A 14,381-nucleotide genomic window follows, 5' to 3' on the forward strand; every position below is an offset into this window, starting at 1 on the left:
ATTTAAATCCCAGAGCGAGCGATGATATTCTTTTCTTCTTTTCGTTGGATCTTTGGATTACCTCGAGCAACATCGTGATACGGGGTCGCGCTAATTAAAACCTCATTTCGCCTGGAAACATTCAGCGCTTCCAATCTTCTCCAAACTCACCCTTTCGTCGAGGGGTGAAAAAGGGAGAGAGAGAGGGAGGGAGAAAAAAAAAAGATAGTCAGGTCGACGTGTATTTTCTTCCTCGTCGTCGTCGTCCTCGTCGACGTCGTCGCGGTTGGTCCACCATTCTGCAATTTCCAGCGGGGAACTTTTTATCCACAATTTTTCTATATCAAGCCTTGAGCGACCGTCAAAGGGGGGGAAAAAACATTTTCTTCGTCGTGGAGGTTTTCAATGTTCAAAAAGAGCTTGCCCGCGACGGCGGAAGGGAAAAAGCGCGTTGCAATTACATAATTCACCGTCGCATCAGAATCCTGATAAGATATAAAGCGCGATTACACGCCCGTTGCGGCGTAAGTTCGCGCTGCCAGATATTACTTTCCGCCGCGCACTCTGCTCTTTGAACTTCTCTCTTCCGGCTAGATATAGTTATACAGTGTGTCCCAGTAATCGCAGTACAATCTTTCTCTATGTAAAAAAATACGCAGAAAACGTGGAATAAAAATTCACACGATGCTTCATCTTCGACGAAATCGAATTCACGTATCGAGATCAGTCTACGAAGATTATTGGCAAAAATATTGGCGAATACACGTGTTGTAAGTATTTGTTGATTTTGTCATTTCGACGTTGTTCGATGGAAGTTGTTCTAAACTAAATAGAAAGGAATACTTTAATTACATTTACGTAACTGGAAAGAAGGCTAGATGCAAAGATGAAGAAACACAATTCTAGAAACAGCTGTTGCATCAATGAAATTTCGTAACAAATCGTCTTAATGTCATAAAAATATTTTTGAGATGTTCGTAAATACCAGGATATACAACGTTTAATACCAAGATCGAATAAGAAGAGGTAAATTGCTAATACAAAATCGATTGATAAGATATTGCATTTTAAAATTGTGCCTCTGTAAAACATGAAACGCGTGATAACGTTTCGAGTTTATATGATTACGCGCACGATATTCTTCTGCTGTGATTTCTAGCTATTAAAAATAAACAAATTTTTAAATTTCATCTTCTCGAGAATGAACCGTTTCGAACGAGCAAATTTGATTTTATATTTTCGACAATTTTTCACGTAGGATCGCCCTCTCGCCGATTGTACCACGATTCCTGGTCCACCCTATATACACACGATGTCGATCTTTGGTTAGATTGCGGTTTTCCACGTAGTTGAAAGTTTAACCAAAGTCACAATGCCTCCGACTGTTGGATCGATTCGAATTTTCCCAGTGTCTCCTTTGCTACGGGACCGTTCTTTTCCGATATCGGGATAGAAATTGTCTAAATGCGCCTGGCTCTGGGCAATAATGTTTCTTTACCAGCGTTTCAACCGCTCTCATGGTGCAAATGTAGCTATTGGATGAATTGATTTCCATTGGCTTTGAAAATCAATTTCGTTTGGAATTTCAATCCCGTTTCATTCTTTTACGATAATTTAAAAGGCACTTCAGTTGTGATCTTTTGTACAATAATTTACCAACTAGTAATGTCAATAAATTCAGACAGTTGCAAATTAGAATTACAAATTAAGAACAACTGAAATTTATGATTCACTAACTCTATAAGAAAATAAAATAAACTGCCTCTAATTACTAATTTGTTATTAATTCGTACATTTTGATAAAATTTATATATAATTCATGTTCATTATATAATTGATACATATAATTCACATAATATATTGTTATTGCAAATCCACTGAAGCGATCAAACACTTGCAAACAATAAGGTGTATCGTCCAACTTCTATGGTCAATTAGTATGATCGTCGAAATTGTCAAGTTAGAATCAATTGCGTAAATCGTCCAGGTTCGTTGCAATTTGTAAAATATTTTACAATTTCAAGGAAGTCTAGTGACGTTCCCCTTCGCCTTTTCTCTTTCTAAGAATCGTTAACGGTTCCCTGGATACGACGTGGAATCTAAATTTCAAATGGAATCTTATTTCGCGATCGAAAACTTTCCACCTTTTTACACGGCGCGAGTATCCCTTTGAACTTTGCTCCCTGTTCCATCACGGAATTGTCTCGTGAATTCAATCCGAGTACTACGGCTATCTTTCATCGCTTTTAATTCCATTTGCTCTTTCTTAAATACAAAGAGACCATATCAAAAATTGCAGAACGTATAATTTAATTGTAATTTTTTAAGCAATGTTTTTCGTACAGTTCGATAAGAATTATTTAATGTTAAATAAGCGAACCTTGTTATAATAAGGGAAATTCCAAAGGCATAAAATTTGTATCAAAAATATCCTTACGTAGGCGAAAGATGATTTAAGAAAAAAATATATAGGAAAGATACATAACGCGAGAAGAAAAGCATTGTACGTGTAGTCACTTCTATGAACTTTTCCTAATTTTTCCAGGAAATTCTACGAAAAATTATGAATTTGTTTAACCATTCTAATGCCATAATTTACTTACAAAAATATAAAAATATACCTTATTTTATCGAGAACAAATTGCGTTGGAATGTCAAATGTTGCTCGAACCGCAAAAAGTTAAGCAAACCAAATTCCAAAATTTGAGGTATCCTTTAAATTTAATCGAGGTCAAATAAAACCTCCATTCGACCAGAGTTTCAGTTTGCTCGATGTACAACAAGCCTGCAAATTTTTACGATAAATGCCCTTCTCTTCTTCTTTCTCTTTTTTTTTTTTTTTTTTTAGATTGCTGCCGTATAAAGCCAGCTATTTGTCGAATGGATTTCTCTGCCTCTTTCACCAACCCCTAACATTTTCTCTTGCTCTCCCTCTCCCTCTCTCTCTCTCTCTCTCTCTCTCTCTCTTTGTGAACTTTCTCTGTTACCGTGAAGAGTACATTATTCGAGATACAACAACGATCCTGTTAAGCGTCCCGTTTTATCGGTTCTCGGTGTAAAATCGATTTATAACATGCAAAACGCGGACGGCCCGTATCGGTATCATATTTACGATGTATGAATATATCGTTTACGAGCCGAACCTCCGCGTTTTGTTCGCCTTTTTATGGCCACCTTGCACATCCGCGCCGCGTAAGAGTATCGATATTCGATATTGCTACCTGCCGATAACTGCGTTTCAATAAAACGGGCAGCGCATAAAAACGTTATAAGCGAATTATACGACTATAAGGGAAACACGTTTCGTGCCTTTATTTCCATCAATTAGTCGATTATCAGTCCCAAATAGCGATTACGTTCCGTTACGACGTTCTGCTCCATTTTACGCGCGCGTTCGTATTTCATCGTTTAACACGTTGGCTATCGTGCCAATTTTATTGTTATATATTATTATATATTTTCGCACCGTGGCAGCCGCAATAGATTGAAATACATTACAAATACCGCGCCATAGCGGCCATCTGGAAGTACAGAAGAAAAATAGTACCGGTGTATGGCGTAAAGATGATGTATTAGGTCATCCCATAAGTTCGTGCCGTTTTTCCAGCGGTTATATATGTTAAGATTGTTTACATAGCTTTCAGTTTCATGAAAAAATGTAATCCCCCTCTCGTTGTACAACTTCTTCCCATTTTTCATTATTCCGTCTCGATAAAAGTTCTCTTCTTTTTCTTTAAAATATGAAATGTATACACAAAGGTCGGCACGAACTTATGGTATGACCTAATACGACGGTAAAGTGAAAGCTGGAGGCCATTCAAAATCGAAAGACAGTAGATTTAATAAATAGTAATAAATACAATAAAATAATACGTCATAACGTTTAGCTTCTTCAAGATGTCGTATTGCATTCGCTGCATTTTCCTCCCGACGTTATCTAAAATCTAAGTTCCTGGAAGCCCGTGCTTCGCTTCTATCTCGTTGTGTGAAATCTGTGTCGTTCACATTGTTAGTAATTTTGAAGTCTAAGACATTTATTTTATCTTCATCGGTCTGTATAATTTAACGTGGGTTATCGATGACCACCGGTGGCGGACAACGTGTTAAGGGGAATTTTCGTCCGTGTTCGTAATTTCCTATCTCTGCAGGAAATCCTTTATAATAACACCGATGGTAGCCAGTAATTCTTGCTTTTATCTTCTCTTCTTCTTTTTTTCCCTAGTGTTCTATGAATTTATATTTTCATCCAGTCATCCAACGATTAATTCACCACGTCTTCGTATTATCGCGTACACGTATTTTCCACGTCTTTTTTTAATTAGCCTTACAAAGTCCGCAATCCGCATGAATTTTTTCTCTACATCGCCGAAGACCGTTTCCTACTTCCGTCTTGTATTCCTTTTAATTATGATTCCCGCATATCGGTGTTCGTAAGCGTTAGGACAGTTGAGAAGATGAGATAAGCTTGAAACGTTATTAAGAACTTATTGAATATTACATTAAATCTTTACGATTCTATAAATAGTACGTGCTTCATGAAAAATCCATATATTCTATAATAAAAATCTCATAAATGATAAGATAAAAATTCGCATTGGTATTATTAGATTTCTCACTGCGCTTCTCATTAATCTCCAATTCCATGCATTCTATGAATGATTCCACGTGAATCAGATTTTCGAATCTCTGCGAACTCCGTTGAATTCCCTAACGAATTCGTTTAAACATTTCTCAATTAGATTCAACGTTTAACATGCACCAATCTAATAATCCTTTACTATAATATATACACGTTTGCGATAGATGTTCTGCGATTTCTATATATATTTCCAGATTGCTTTCAAATTTGATCAATGGCAGTCGAGTAACGTTATATAATTGCGTTAATGAAATTCCACAGTGTCTGGTAAATCATACATAATAAAATTCATAAAAATGTTTTATGTTCGGCGTCTAAATACTTTGACGAGCCACTCTCTACGTACAAATATTTTTAGAGGACCGATCTCATTATTTTTCTGACGAACTTTGTATATACAGACACGCGTGTAAGCACAAATATAAGCACGAGCACATAGAGGGAATAAAATTCGATAATTCAACAAGAGGAAATACAGTGGTCGCCGATAGGATCGTTTATTGTATCATGTCAATATTTTTCCACCCCCTCTTCCGGCTTATCGTTCCGCTACCTTGCCAGCAAAAATATCGGTTTTCGATAGCAGACAGTGCACCGACCTGGCAGCATTGTAGTTACAAGAATTAAACGATACGGAAACGCGTGAATAAAAAATCAAAATCACACACCCGCGCGCTCGCCAACCCTTCAACGATCGAAGCCTTAAATCGTCATTTGAAAATTGCGAAGCAGATATATAGAATTATTATAATTAACATATATATGTACAATATATATTTTCTTATTTTCACCATTTTAACATATAATAATATAATATAATAATAATTTATTGTACTCTAGACTACATGTCTATTACACGAAGATCATCTGGTTTCTTATCACACAGTTTAAGCTTACAGACCTATGTGCGAATAGTTATTTTCTAGAACTTGATACTTATTATCGACTTTTAATGAGGAGAGAATATTTTGAATAAAAAGAACCTAATTGACTGTTGCTTTTTTACCATTAATCGACTACAGTGATCTGACTATAGTGAAAACTTAATTCCTATAACGAATCATAGAGGATTTTAAAAGAATGCTCGAGATATTTCCCTGCGTTAAATATAGATCTCATCGATCTTTACGAAATAATACTATTTTACCGCAAAGCAGAAAATTAATAGACTTTGTACTTTACCGTAAAGATTATTATTTATAGGAAATTTCATAAAATTCAGCATCTAAATGTATAATTTGGGTTTCTCAATAATTTGAGTTCCTAATAGAACGTAGAATTGAAATAGGAGAGTAAAAGAAGGCAAAGAAGATTACGCTGCTATTATAAAATCATTGTGTTACGTTAATGTAATAAAGATAAAGAGTTAAGGATTACCGGCTCGCTAATTTATTAACTGGCGAACCTGGAACTTTCCGGCGATATTTATCAGGAATTCTTCAATTTATTCGCGTCAATGGAGAAAGTATCAATCCAATTTCACGTTATATTAATGCGAGTTAATTTGTTTAATTTACATTAATGTTCATCGAGTGAACGACCGGAGCGTTATTAAAATTCCTTTTGTATTTGTAATTTAGATCGATGACGGGCAGAGAGGTGGCCGGAAGTAATTTGCGCCAGCATTTTATGGACAAATTAGTCGCGTTTATCGGGTATTTATGCGCGTTTAAAATTGATAAGTCTGTCGAGGGGTTGTTGGCCATAACGAGGCTAATTTGTGATTAACGTTTCACGGATAAATTAACCATGCTGCATAACGAGCAGAGTGGAAACGGAGATTGAATGTTTTGACGTGTTCCATGAAAGTGGTCCTGGATATTTGCTTTTGCAACACCAATGAAATTACTATCGAAGATAATAGGGAAAAATTTACGATAAAGACATTATCGCATTTACGTTTACGATTTTTCTCGATTTTTAATTTTAATATCACTAGATGACTAAAGAGAAGTATTTCAGTACGAAATATGGAAATGATAGGATAAGTACGAATATGTAAAATTATTTAAAATTAGACGATAAATTCACAATGTTTCGTAAAAAGTAATTTAATATTAGTCCGTTAATTAACTTTTTAAACGTTCAATATGATTGCAATACATAAAAGATAATTTTGAATTGTCAACAATCTTGATATTGATAAAAAATTGGAAATCATGCGAAGAAACGTAACAAGCATAGTTTTGTTGCTTCTCTTCGCTTTATAACCAAAAAAAAAAAAAAAAGGGATATTTAATATAAAATACGTAGAAAAAGGACCTGCTTAAAAGAACCCGTTAGATGCCAATCTGACGAAGTTTTAACGATGAATTTTAAACGATATTTTTACAAGAGGACAATTTTAATAACATGATATTAACACGCCGAAGATTAAAACTGCCTCTTCATAAAAAAATGAAGACTATGACTTATCGACGTTATTCAAATGGAATCTTTAATTAAGGAATTAACTGAGTCTACAATTAAGAAATTGAGAAAAACTACAGGCACACGCGAGATTGCTGTTCGCTCATGTAGAAAAGATCAATCGACGCTCGTGACTAATGGAGTATCGCAAAAAGCGAACGACTGCCAACGGCTTGTTAGCTTATTAGCCGTTTTCTTTTTTCACTATGCTAATGCCGTGCGTTCGTTTTCTACCTCGTTTCAGATTTTTATTTAACGAGCCGCGGTTTGTTACTCTTCACCCTTTTGTTGTCTCGTTGTTTCATCGCGAAAACGTGCCGGTTTATCGCGTGAAATATGACAGAGAGTTTTCAACGTTGCTCTTGAAAACATTCGACCATCGCGACGTGCTTTCTTTCGCGTGCTTATCGTCGATCTTACATATTTCGCGGTGCATGATTTCAATTTATTCTCGCGCGCGATCGTAGTAATAATCGCAGCAATAATCGGGCGAAAGTTTCCTACGAGATTCGTTCGCAAATACTATATTTAGTAAATTACGTAACCGGCAACATGCTATTTAAATCTAACTTTCACGTGATTCGTGTTTTTATCGAATCAGATACTTTCCAAGATTTCCAGATTCTATCGAGTTAAGTGGTTCGTTCTACATTTTGTCTCAAGATGAAATATAGTTCAGAGTAATGCGAATTGCCTGCCTTTCTAAAAATAGATCACAAGCCACTGGTTATATTATCGTTCGCAAGAATCGGAATAGTTTGGTCGATTCGTGGTTATAAGTTGAAGAATCTGCAGCGTATCCTCTCCAATCGTATTCTTTGTTCCTTAAAATCGCATTTCTGATGTAGCTGCATCTCTGTCCGTGTCAAGGCCACAATTAACTACGACTCTGAAGTGAAAACCGGGTCAGAGTTTGCAGAGGAGCTTTATTTACTCTGCGAATCAATATTGCGGATGTGCTATTAATCTTCCGAGCTGCTAACACGGTCTTGCCGCAAAACTGCCTCTAAACTTAGTTGAAATTAAACGAAGAAACTGTGTTCTTAACAAAGAGCCGCGACTAAAGCGAAAGAGCTTTGCGAGATTGCAAAGAACTGTTCTATTACCCTCGTGTAATAAAGACAGACGAAACGCTGTGAGAGCGAAGAAAATAAATTTCTTCGAGTTTCCGTCGCAAACAAAAGTTTGCTAGTTTTGCTTTTTAAACGCCTCCATGGGCGTTACTCGTCTATTTTCTATTTCATCCACGGTCTGCTTGATCGGCGTTTATTACCCTCGTTCCGCGAATAATCTCCCCTTCGTTCGAAGCTGGTGGATGAAAATATTCTTCCGTCGTCCTTTTTCCACATTTTTTTTTCTCTTATTTCCCTTCGGCCCCGAGCATTCTCAAAGGGACTTCTCTTTTTTGAAATTACAATGAACCAGAGGCTTTAGTGGGTGTGTATGTGTGTGTACGTGTATCAGAGCGTACGATCGATCCGATTCTCGTCCGCGTTTAATCGCGCATAAATTGAGCAATCCTCTTTAATTGCAGCCTGAACGGACCGTGGAAGTTGTTCCCGCATCGCCAGGATTTACATATTCGAAGCTACTTTATAGGAGACGAAATCGCGTTTCCTGGTCGGGCAACGTGCTGCATACGCTTTCCACGCAAATCAGATTTTACCCCTTTTTATCTCCTTTTCTCTACGCGACGAATCGCTTATTTTTATTGTCGTTTTCGGGAAAGAGTCTTGCGCTCCTCGCAGTTTGATGGGATCCTTCTTTTTCTCTTTTTATTTCCTCTTCTTCTAAGCGAAGAATTATTTTCATTCTCGTTTTCAAAAAACATTTGCATATCCCTGGTAATTCGACGGGATGCTTTCTTTTTCTCTTCTTTTCATTTTTCTACGTGAAGAATGATTTCTTCTCTTTTTCGAAAAATATCTTTGTATTCCTTTTGTATTTCTTGATGGGTTTCTCCTTCCCCCCCCCCGCCCTTTACCTCTTTTCTTTCGTACGCGAACAATCATTTTCTTTAGTTTCATTTTCGTGTTCGAGAAATATCTTTGTATCGCTTGTAGTCCGATAGGGTTCATCTGTGTGATTAAAAACCGACACATTTGCATATGGAGATTTATATACGGTGCAGGTAATTTGACGTCCTAAAATCACGTGCTCGGATCGATTAAAATGCATGCACCTCGAAATTCCACGGTCTTCGTGCACGATCTTTTACCTCGTTGGTAAAAGACGATGACGAGCATCATCAAATTTTTTGCGCTGCCTTTGAACCTCGTAAACGATCCCCTTCGCGATGCTTCGCGTGGAACCACCCCTTTATCTGCTTCTTGGATAATTATCTTGCAAATTCTTCGCGTCTTCTTCAATGTAGAAGATACGCTTCTAAGCTTTAACCCTTTTCGTTCGTTATTTCATAAATTTAAGTGCGTCTTGTCGAGTAAAATCCGCCTTATAACCGCAAAGGTTAAGAATTTTTATTATCAATTTACGAAAACTTTAATATTTCGCTGTTGTAATATTACTTTAGATACGAACGCCTTGCTCGTTGAAATTAATTTGCTTGAAATTGAACGAACGTTAATTAAAATTGAACTCGGTCACATCTTTTCCCCAATGTATTTCATTCTATTTATTCATTCATTCATTCGATTAATTCGTTCTAATAAATTACATTAATTATACAAAAATGGAAGAATTCGTTTCTTCCAAATGTAACGCAAACAACGTGATAAAATCAGTTGTACTTATGTACTGTAATGATTAATGCTGATTTCTCTTTATTACGTCGGTAGTCAGTTCGTGCATGTATTACGTAATCACAGTCATATTTATACTTCTTCAATCGTAACGATCTAACGACGTATATCGACCATTTCCGTGAGCGTCTTAAATTATCGTAATTCGTTTTTTGCAATAACGAGATAACGCTCCCGCATGCGAAGTATGAAACATTCCAACATTACGATACCGTATGTTTTACTGTATACCTTAGACAGCAAATTATTCAGTTCGTCGAGCATTAGGGTCGGTCCATTAATGTCTATATAATGTTGCATATAATAAAATGTTCGATTTTATTATGTGAATTTTCCAATCTTTCTTTCCTTTCTTCAATAAATGTTTTTTATCTTTGCACGTATATCATCGGACATTATTTTACAGCTGAGAATTTTCTCTTTCATATGTGATATTGATTCAATACCTACATATATGAATTTCCTTTCATTGTGTTTAAGATTCAGTGAAGTTGAAATAATTGAACATCGATCGTTTTATATACAGACAACCTAGCAGAAAATTGAAAACTTTCCTCGTGGGTTTAATTCAATGATCAGAGACAGTGATTCGAATGTCCACAAAAAAAAAAAAAAGAAAAAAATATCGGTAAGCTTGGAATTGCTTGAAAATGAATATTCGACAATTTCTAAATAGGATTATGGTCGAACGGTTCAAGTTTTATTTCTTTTCGTTTTTGTCCTTGGAAATTTTCAGGAAGGCATTTTTCAGTTACCGAGTGACCACTTTATGGCTCACCTTGGACCCTAAATTCGGGAAATTTATTGCGAGCACAACGAGGGGGCGCGTAACTGGGAAAACGCGTTCATACCCAGTGACCCAGAGAAACCGGACAATAAAGGAGAAAATAGTCGACTGTAGTGGGTTACTATGTTGCATCGTTGGCACCAAGTGACTTTTCCTTTCTACCGATAACCCTCGCCAATTTTGTTAGCACACTATGGCTACCTTTAATTACCAAAGCAAAGTACCTTTCTGAAAATATATTGGACTGGGTCAACACGTTTCGAACGTACACACTAATAACTATTTTTATCACTTATATATAAAATAAAACATTATATAGAACCGAACAATTGTTAAAAAATTATTGATATTTTTAAGAACTACTGCCTCGTTTGAAATTCTATATTATAAAGAATTTACATATTCAATGGTATAATAGGTTCGTCAATTTTGTGTAATTAAATTAAATTTCTCTTCTATTTATGCAACAAATAGATTGACTCTAGTATAATCTATTTATCTGTCTATTTTCTATCTATATTCATAGTTACTTGTATCCATCAATGTTATTCAGACGAATACCCAAAGAAATCGACATATATGTTAGAGGCTCTAATAGAATATTATAGGGTCAACGCATAATTGTCAATTCATTATTTTTGCATAACTCTTGCAAACTTTTATTTCGATCATTATTTTGCACCAATCCGAAAATTCCCATCCATCGATCGTTTTTCTAATCTAACTTCTTACCCAGGATCTAGCTCTGAGAAATTGTGCATCGTGTGTTCAAACGTTTATGGCACATACGATTGTGAACATACTCGAAGCTGTTGAAAGCGTTTCAAATGTCGTGACTAGATTCGTTCTGTTTAATCTATCCACAGATGTGTTCGTACTTTTATAAAAGTAACGCAATAATTTCCCTCAGAATGTCGCCGCTCGGCTAGTCTTGTTCTTGCAGGCGGTCTATTTGGTTTTATTTCGCTTTCTCTCTCTTCGTACCCTTTCTTTTTGCGTTTTTGGTCAGCTTAAGAGATTTCACGAGCTACGTTTAACTTGTGCCGCCTAACGAACGGACGCTCCCACGTATTGGCGGCTCTTGATGCAGAGCGAGGGATTTTATGGTAAATGGAGTGGATAATTAAGAGTTTACCGCCGAGTCGATCGGCATCGTGGAATTTTCTTCTAAATAAGCGTTATTTCCGCGGCGATAGTGACAACGTACGGCCGTCGATTACAAAGTACTACATTAACGAGACCGCCACACCGGTCGACCGGTTTCTCTGCGCCTTTGCACGTTTCAATTTTTAAAAATTATCAACGTTCTGGAAGACAGGAAGCCCCGACAACCGCGCGCAATCTCGTTAAACCCCCTGACGGATATTACTTTTTTTTTTCAACTGTCTTCTTCCCTTTCATAACGAGGATGTCCTTTTTTTCTTGGTTTGGTACAAACGTGGTCAATTTTCGTGCGTTTCACGTCTCTGTTGCATTCCCTCGGGGACGGTTCATCGCATCATTTATTTTATGCCCGTATTAAACAGCAGTCTCGTCCGAGTTCAACACTTTTGCGTATAACGTTAAATTCTTCCTACATTATCGCGTTCTGAACGTGAAATATTTATTTTTTACGAAGTGGAATGTTATAGTTGATTATTTTAAGCTATTCAGAAGCGAATATTTATTAAGGACTCAAAGAGACATGATTTTTTCCTATTTATTTATTTATTTTCTTTTCTTTTCTATTAGGTAACATGCGCACGTAATTAACGTACGTGAACATTGGTAGATTAGAATGTTCATGAATTTATATGAAATTTGGAGTTGTAAAAATGTACAGAATACACATAGTATATACAGTGATTCCAGAAATATTTAAATACATTAAATTTGCATCACATGGAAGTGTACTATCAAGTCACATGAAATTTAATTAATTATTTAATTAATTAGTATATAGATGTAATTAGAAATACAATAACGTACAAGTACATTTTGTGGTCCCTATAAAAGTCTACATATAAAGCACCTAAAGTATAGTACTCGTTATAATACTTGCTTGGTGGTTTCATTTGTTAAATTGTATTCGCAAATTGTATTGTATAAAATGTATAATAAAAATGTATTGATAAAAGTATATCAAAGTTAATCCTGAAAGGATTTTTAGGTCTAGCATTGAAAATTTAGATAAATAGAATGGAATCGACGAGCCGTAAAAAGAAACTTTTGATTTCAGGAGATGATGATGGACTACGAGGGTGACGGAGGGGAGTTGGAAGAGCTCGTTGATCTGGCAACCGACGTAGCGGATTCATCCCCGACAATTCGAGGTAATTAAACTTTCATTCTTCACCCCACGTTTCCCTCTCCTCCTCTCTCTTCCCTATAGATAAAGAAGAGACCGCGGTTCAATGAACAGGATGTTTTCGTTTAAATAGGGAAGCTTTCCAAGGGGTCGCAATTAGGGGTGCAATTGAGTAAAATGTACACGAATCTGAATTTTCCTCCAACAATCGTGGCACTAACAATCCAATTAATTAGCAACGACTGAAAAGCCACTCTGATAATAATGATCTTTCATAAAATAAACTTATAATAAATTGTCCAAGTATAATGAATTGGTATAGTAAATTGTTCATGAAGTTGACGACGTCTATTGCTCTGGTTCTTTAAAAGCTTCCATTTCCTTCAAGTAAACGGTTGATTTTGGAATATTTACAACTCTAGGTAAGTTGTGAATAAACTTTTCATTTCATACCTGAAATCCCAAATTGCATCTTTGTTTCCTCTACGTGAAATCCTGAAGCACCCTTAAAAACTCCTTCGAGTAAATACAATGACAGATAAAAGAAAGTTTAAAATGATAAAAACATTATGAATTTTGGTAGCTTCTGTATTGAAAATTCTTTGCCATATTGACAACAGCGATCCATTCTATGTATCATACATATATATACATTGCTTTTATCAAATATAAATCTATTTTGTAAAATTATCGTGTCTCTATTGTCTTCTTATTTTACGAACCTTATCTTGTACCATTGTATAAAGCTACAATACATTCCATTGTTTTATCTCCTTTATATCACTCAATGATTGAAGTTTCAAAATGTTTCATACAACGCGCATAATATATTCATAAAAGGTGTCTTCTATTGTTCAAATACCTGTATGAGCCTGTGTATGTTTCGTTCGAGAGTTCTCTTCACTTCAGCTAACGTTATTATCCCTCGAGGCATTCATAAAGCTTGCAAACAAGTTCCTTGCAATTCAAATGCTCCTTCGAATATCCTCGTTTCCATTTCTATTCCTAACTACCCTCTTGTTTTACACCCCCTTTCCGTCCCGGTGAAACCAGTGCATTCGTGCAGTTTATTTGCTCGTTAATTAGATTGTCGTAGAATAGCGGGGTAGAGAAAACGGCATTAAGAGAGTAGGTTCGCGTGTAACGAGGCGGAATAACGCCGAGACCTGTGCGGTGGATAGGCTGGAGGAAGAGGGTGGATGGGTGCTCGCGGGCGTAAGGGGTGGCTCTCGAAAATTGTTAAGCTAAATAAACGTTCAGCTGCGGGGAAAATTGGTAGAAACGCAATTACTGTGCTATCCCGCACAAAAGGGGAATATTTTCACCCTAATATTCCCGAGACAGAATAATTATTTACAGCCGCAAGAGAAAACTGTTTGTCACGGTCTTTCACTTTGTGCTGACTTAGTCATAGAGAAAACCAGGTTCCAGGTAGCGCCTTGTAAGCGTATCGTTAAAATGTTTCGTGTCAGACCCTTGATCGGATTGGCTCCTTCCAGGAGACGAGAATGGTTAGAAAGA

The 14,381-nt window shown here is 36.3% G+C and overlaps 1 protein-coding gene across 1 annotated transcript in view; it reads left to right on the plus strand.

Moving 5' to 3' along the window:
* The window catches only part of LOC126923401 (uncharacterized), a 35,868-nt gene that overhangs the window by 7,358 nt on the left and 14,129 nt on the right, over positions 1-14,381 (plus strand). The window contains exon 2 of the mRNA XM_050736811.1: positions 12,792-12,885. Coding sequence (XP_050592768.1) covers positions 12,792-12,885 — 94 coding nt within the window. The remainder of the gene's footprint in view (positions 1-12,791; positions 12,886-14,381) is intronic.

Source organism: Bombus affinis, chromosome 13 (genome assembly GCF_024516045.1).
Source record: "Bombus affinis isolate iyBomAffi1 chromosome 13, iyBomAffi1.2, whole genome shotgun sequence".
In the NCBI taxonomy this organism is placed as follows: domain Eukaryota; kingdom Metazoa; phylum Arthropoda; class Insecta; order Hymenoptera; family Apidae; genus Bombus; species Bombus affinis.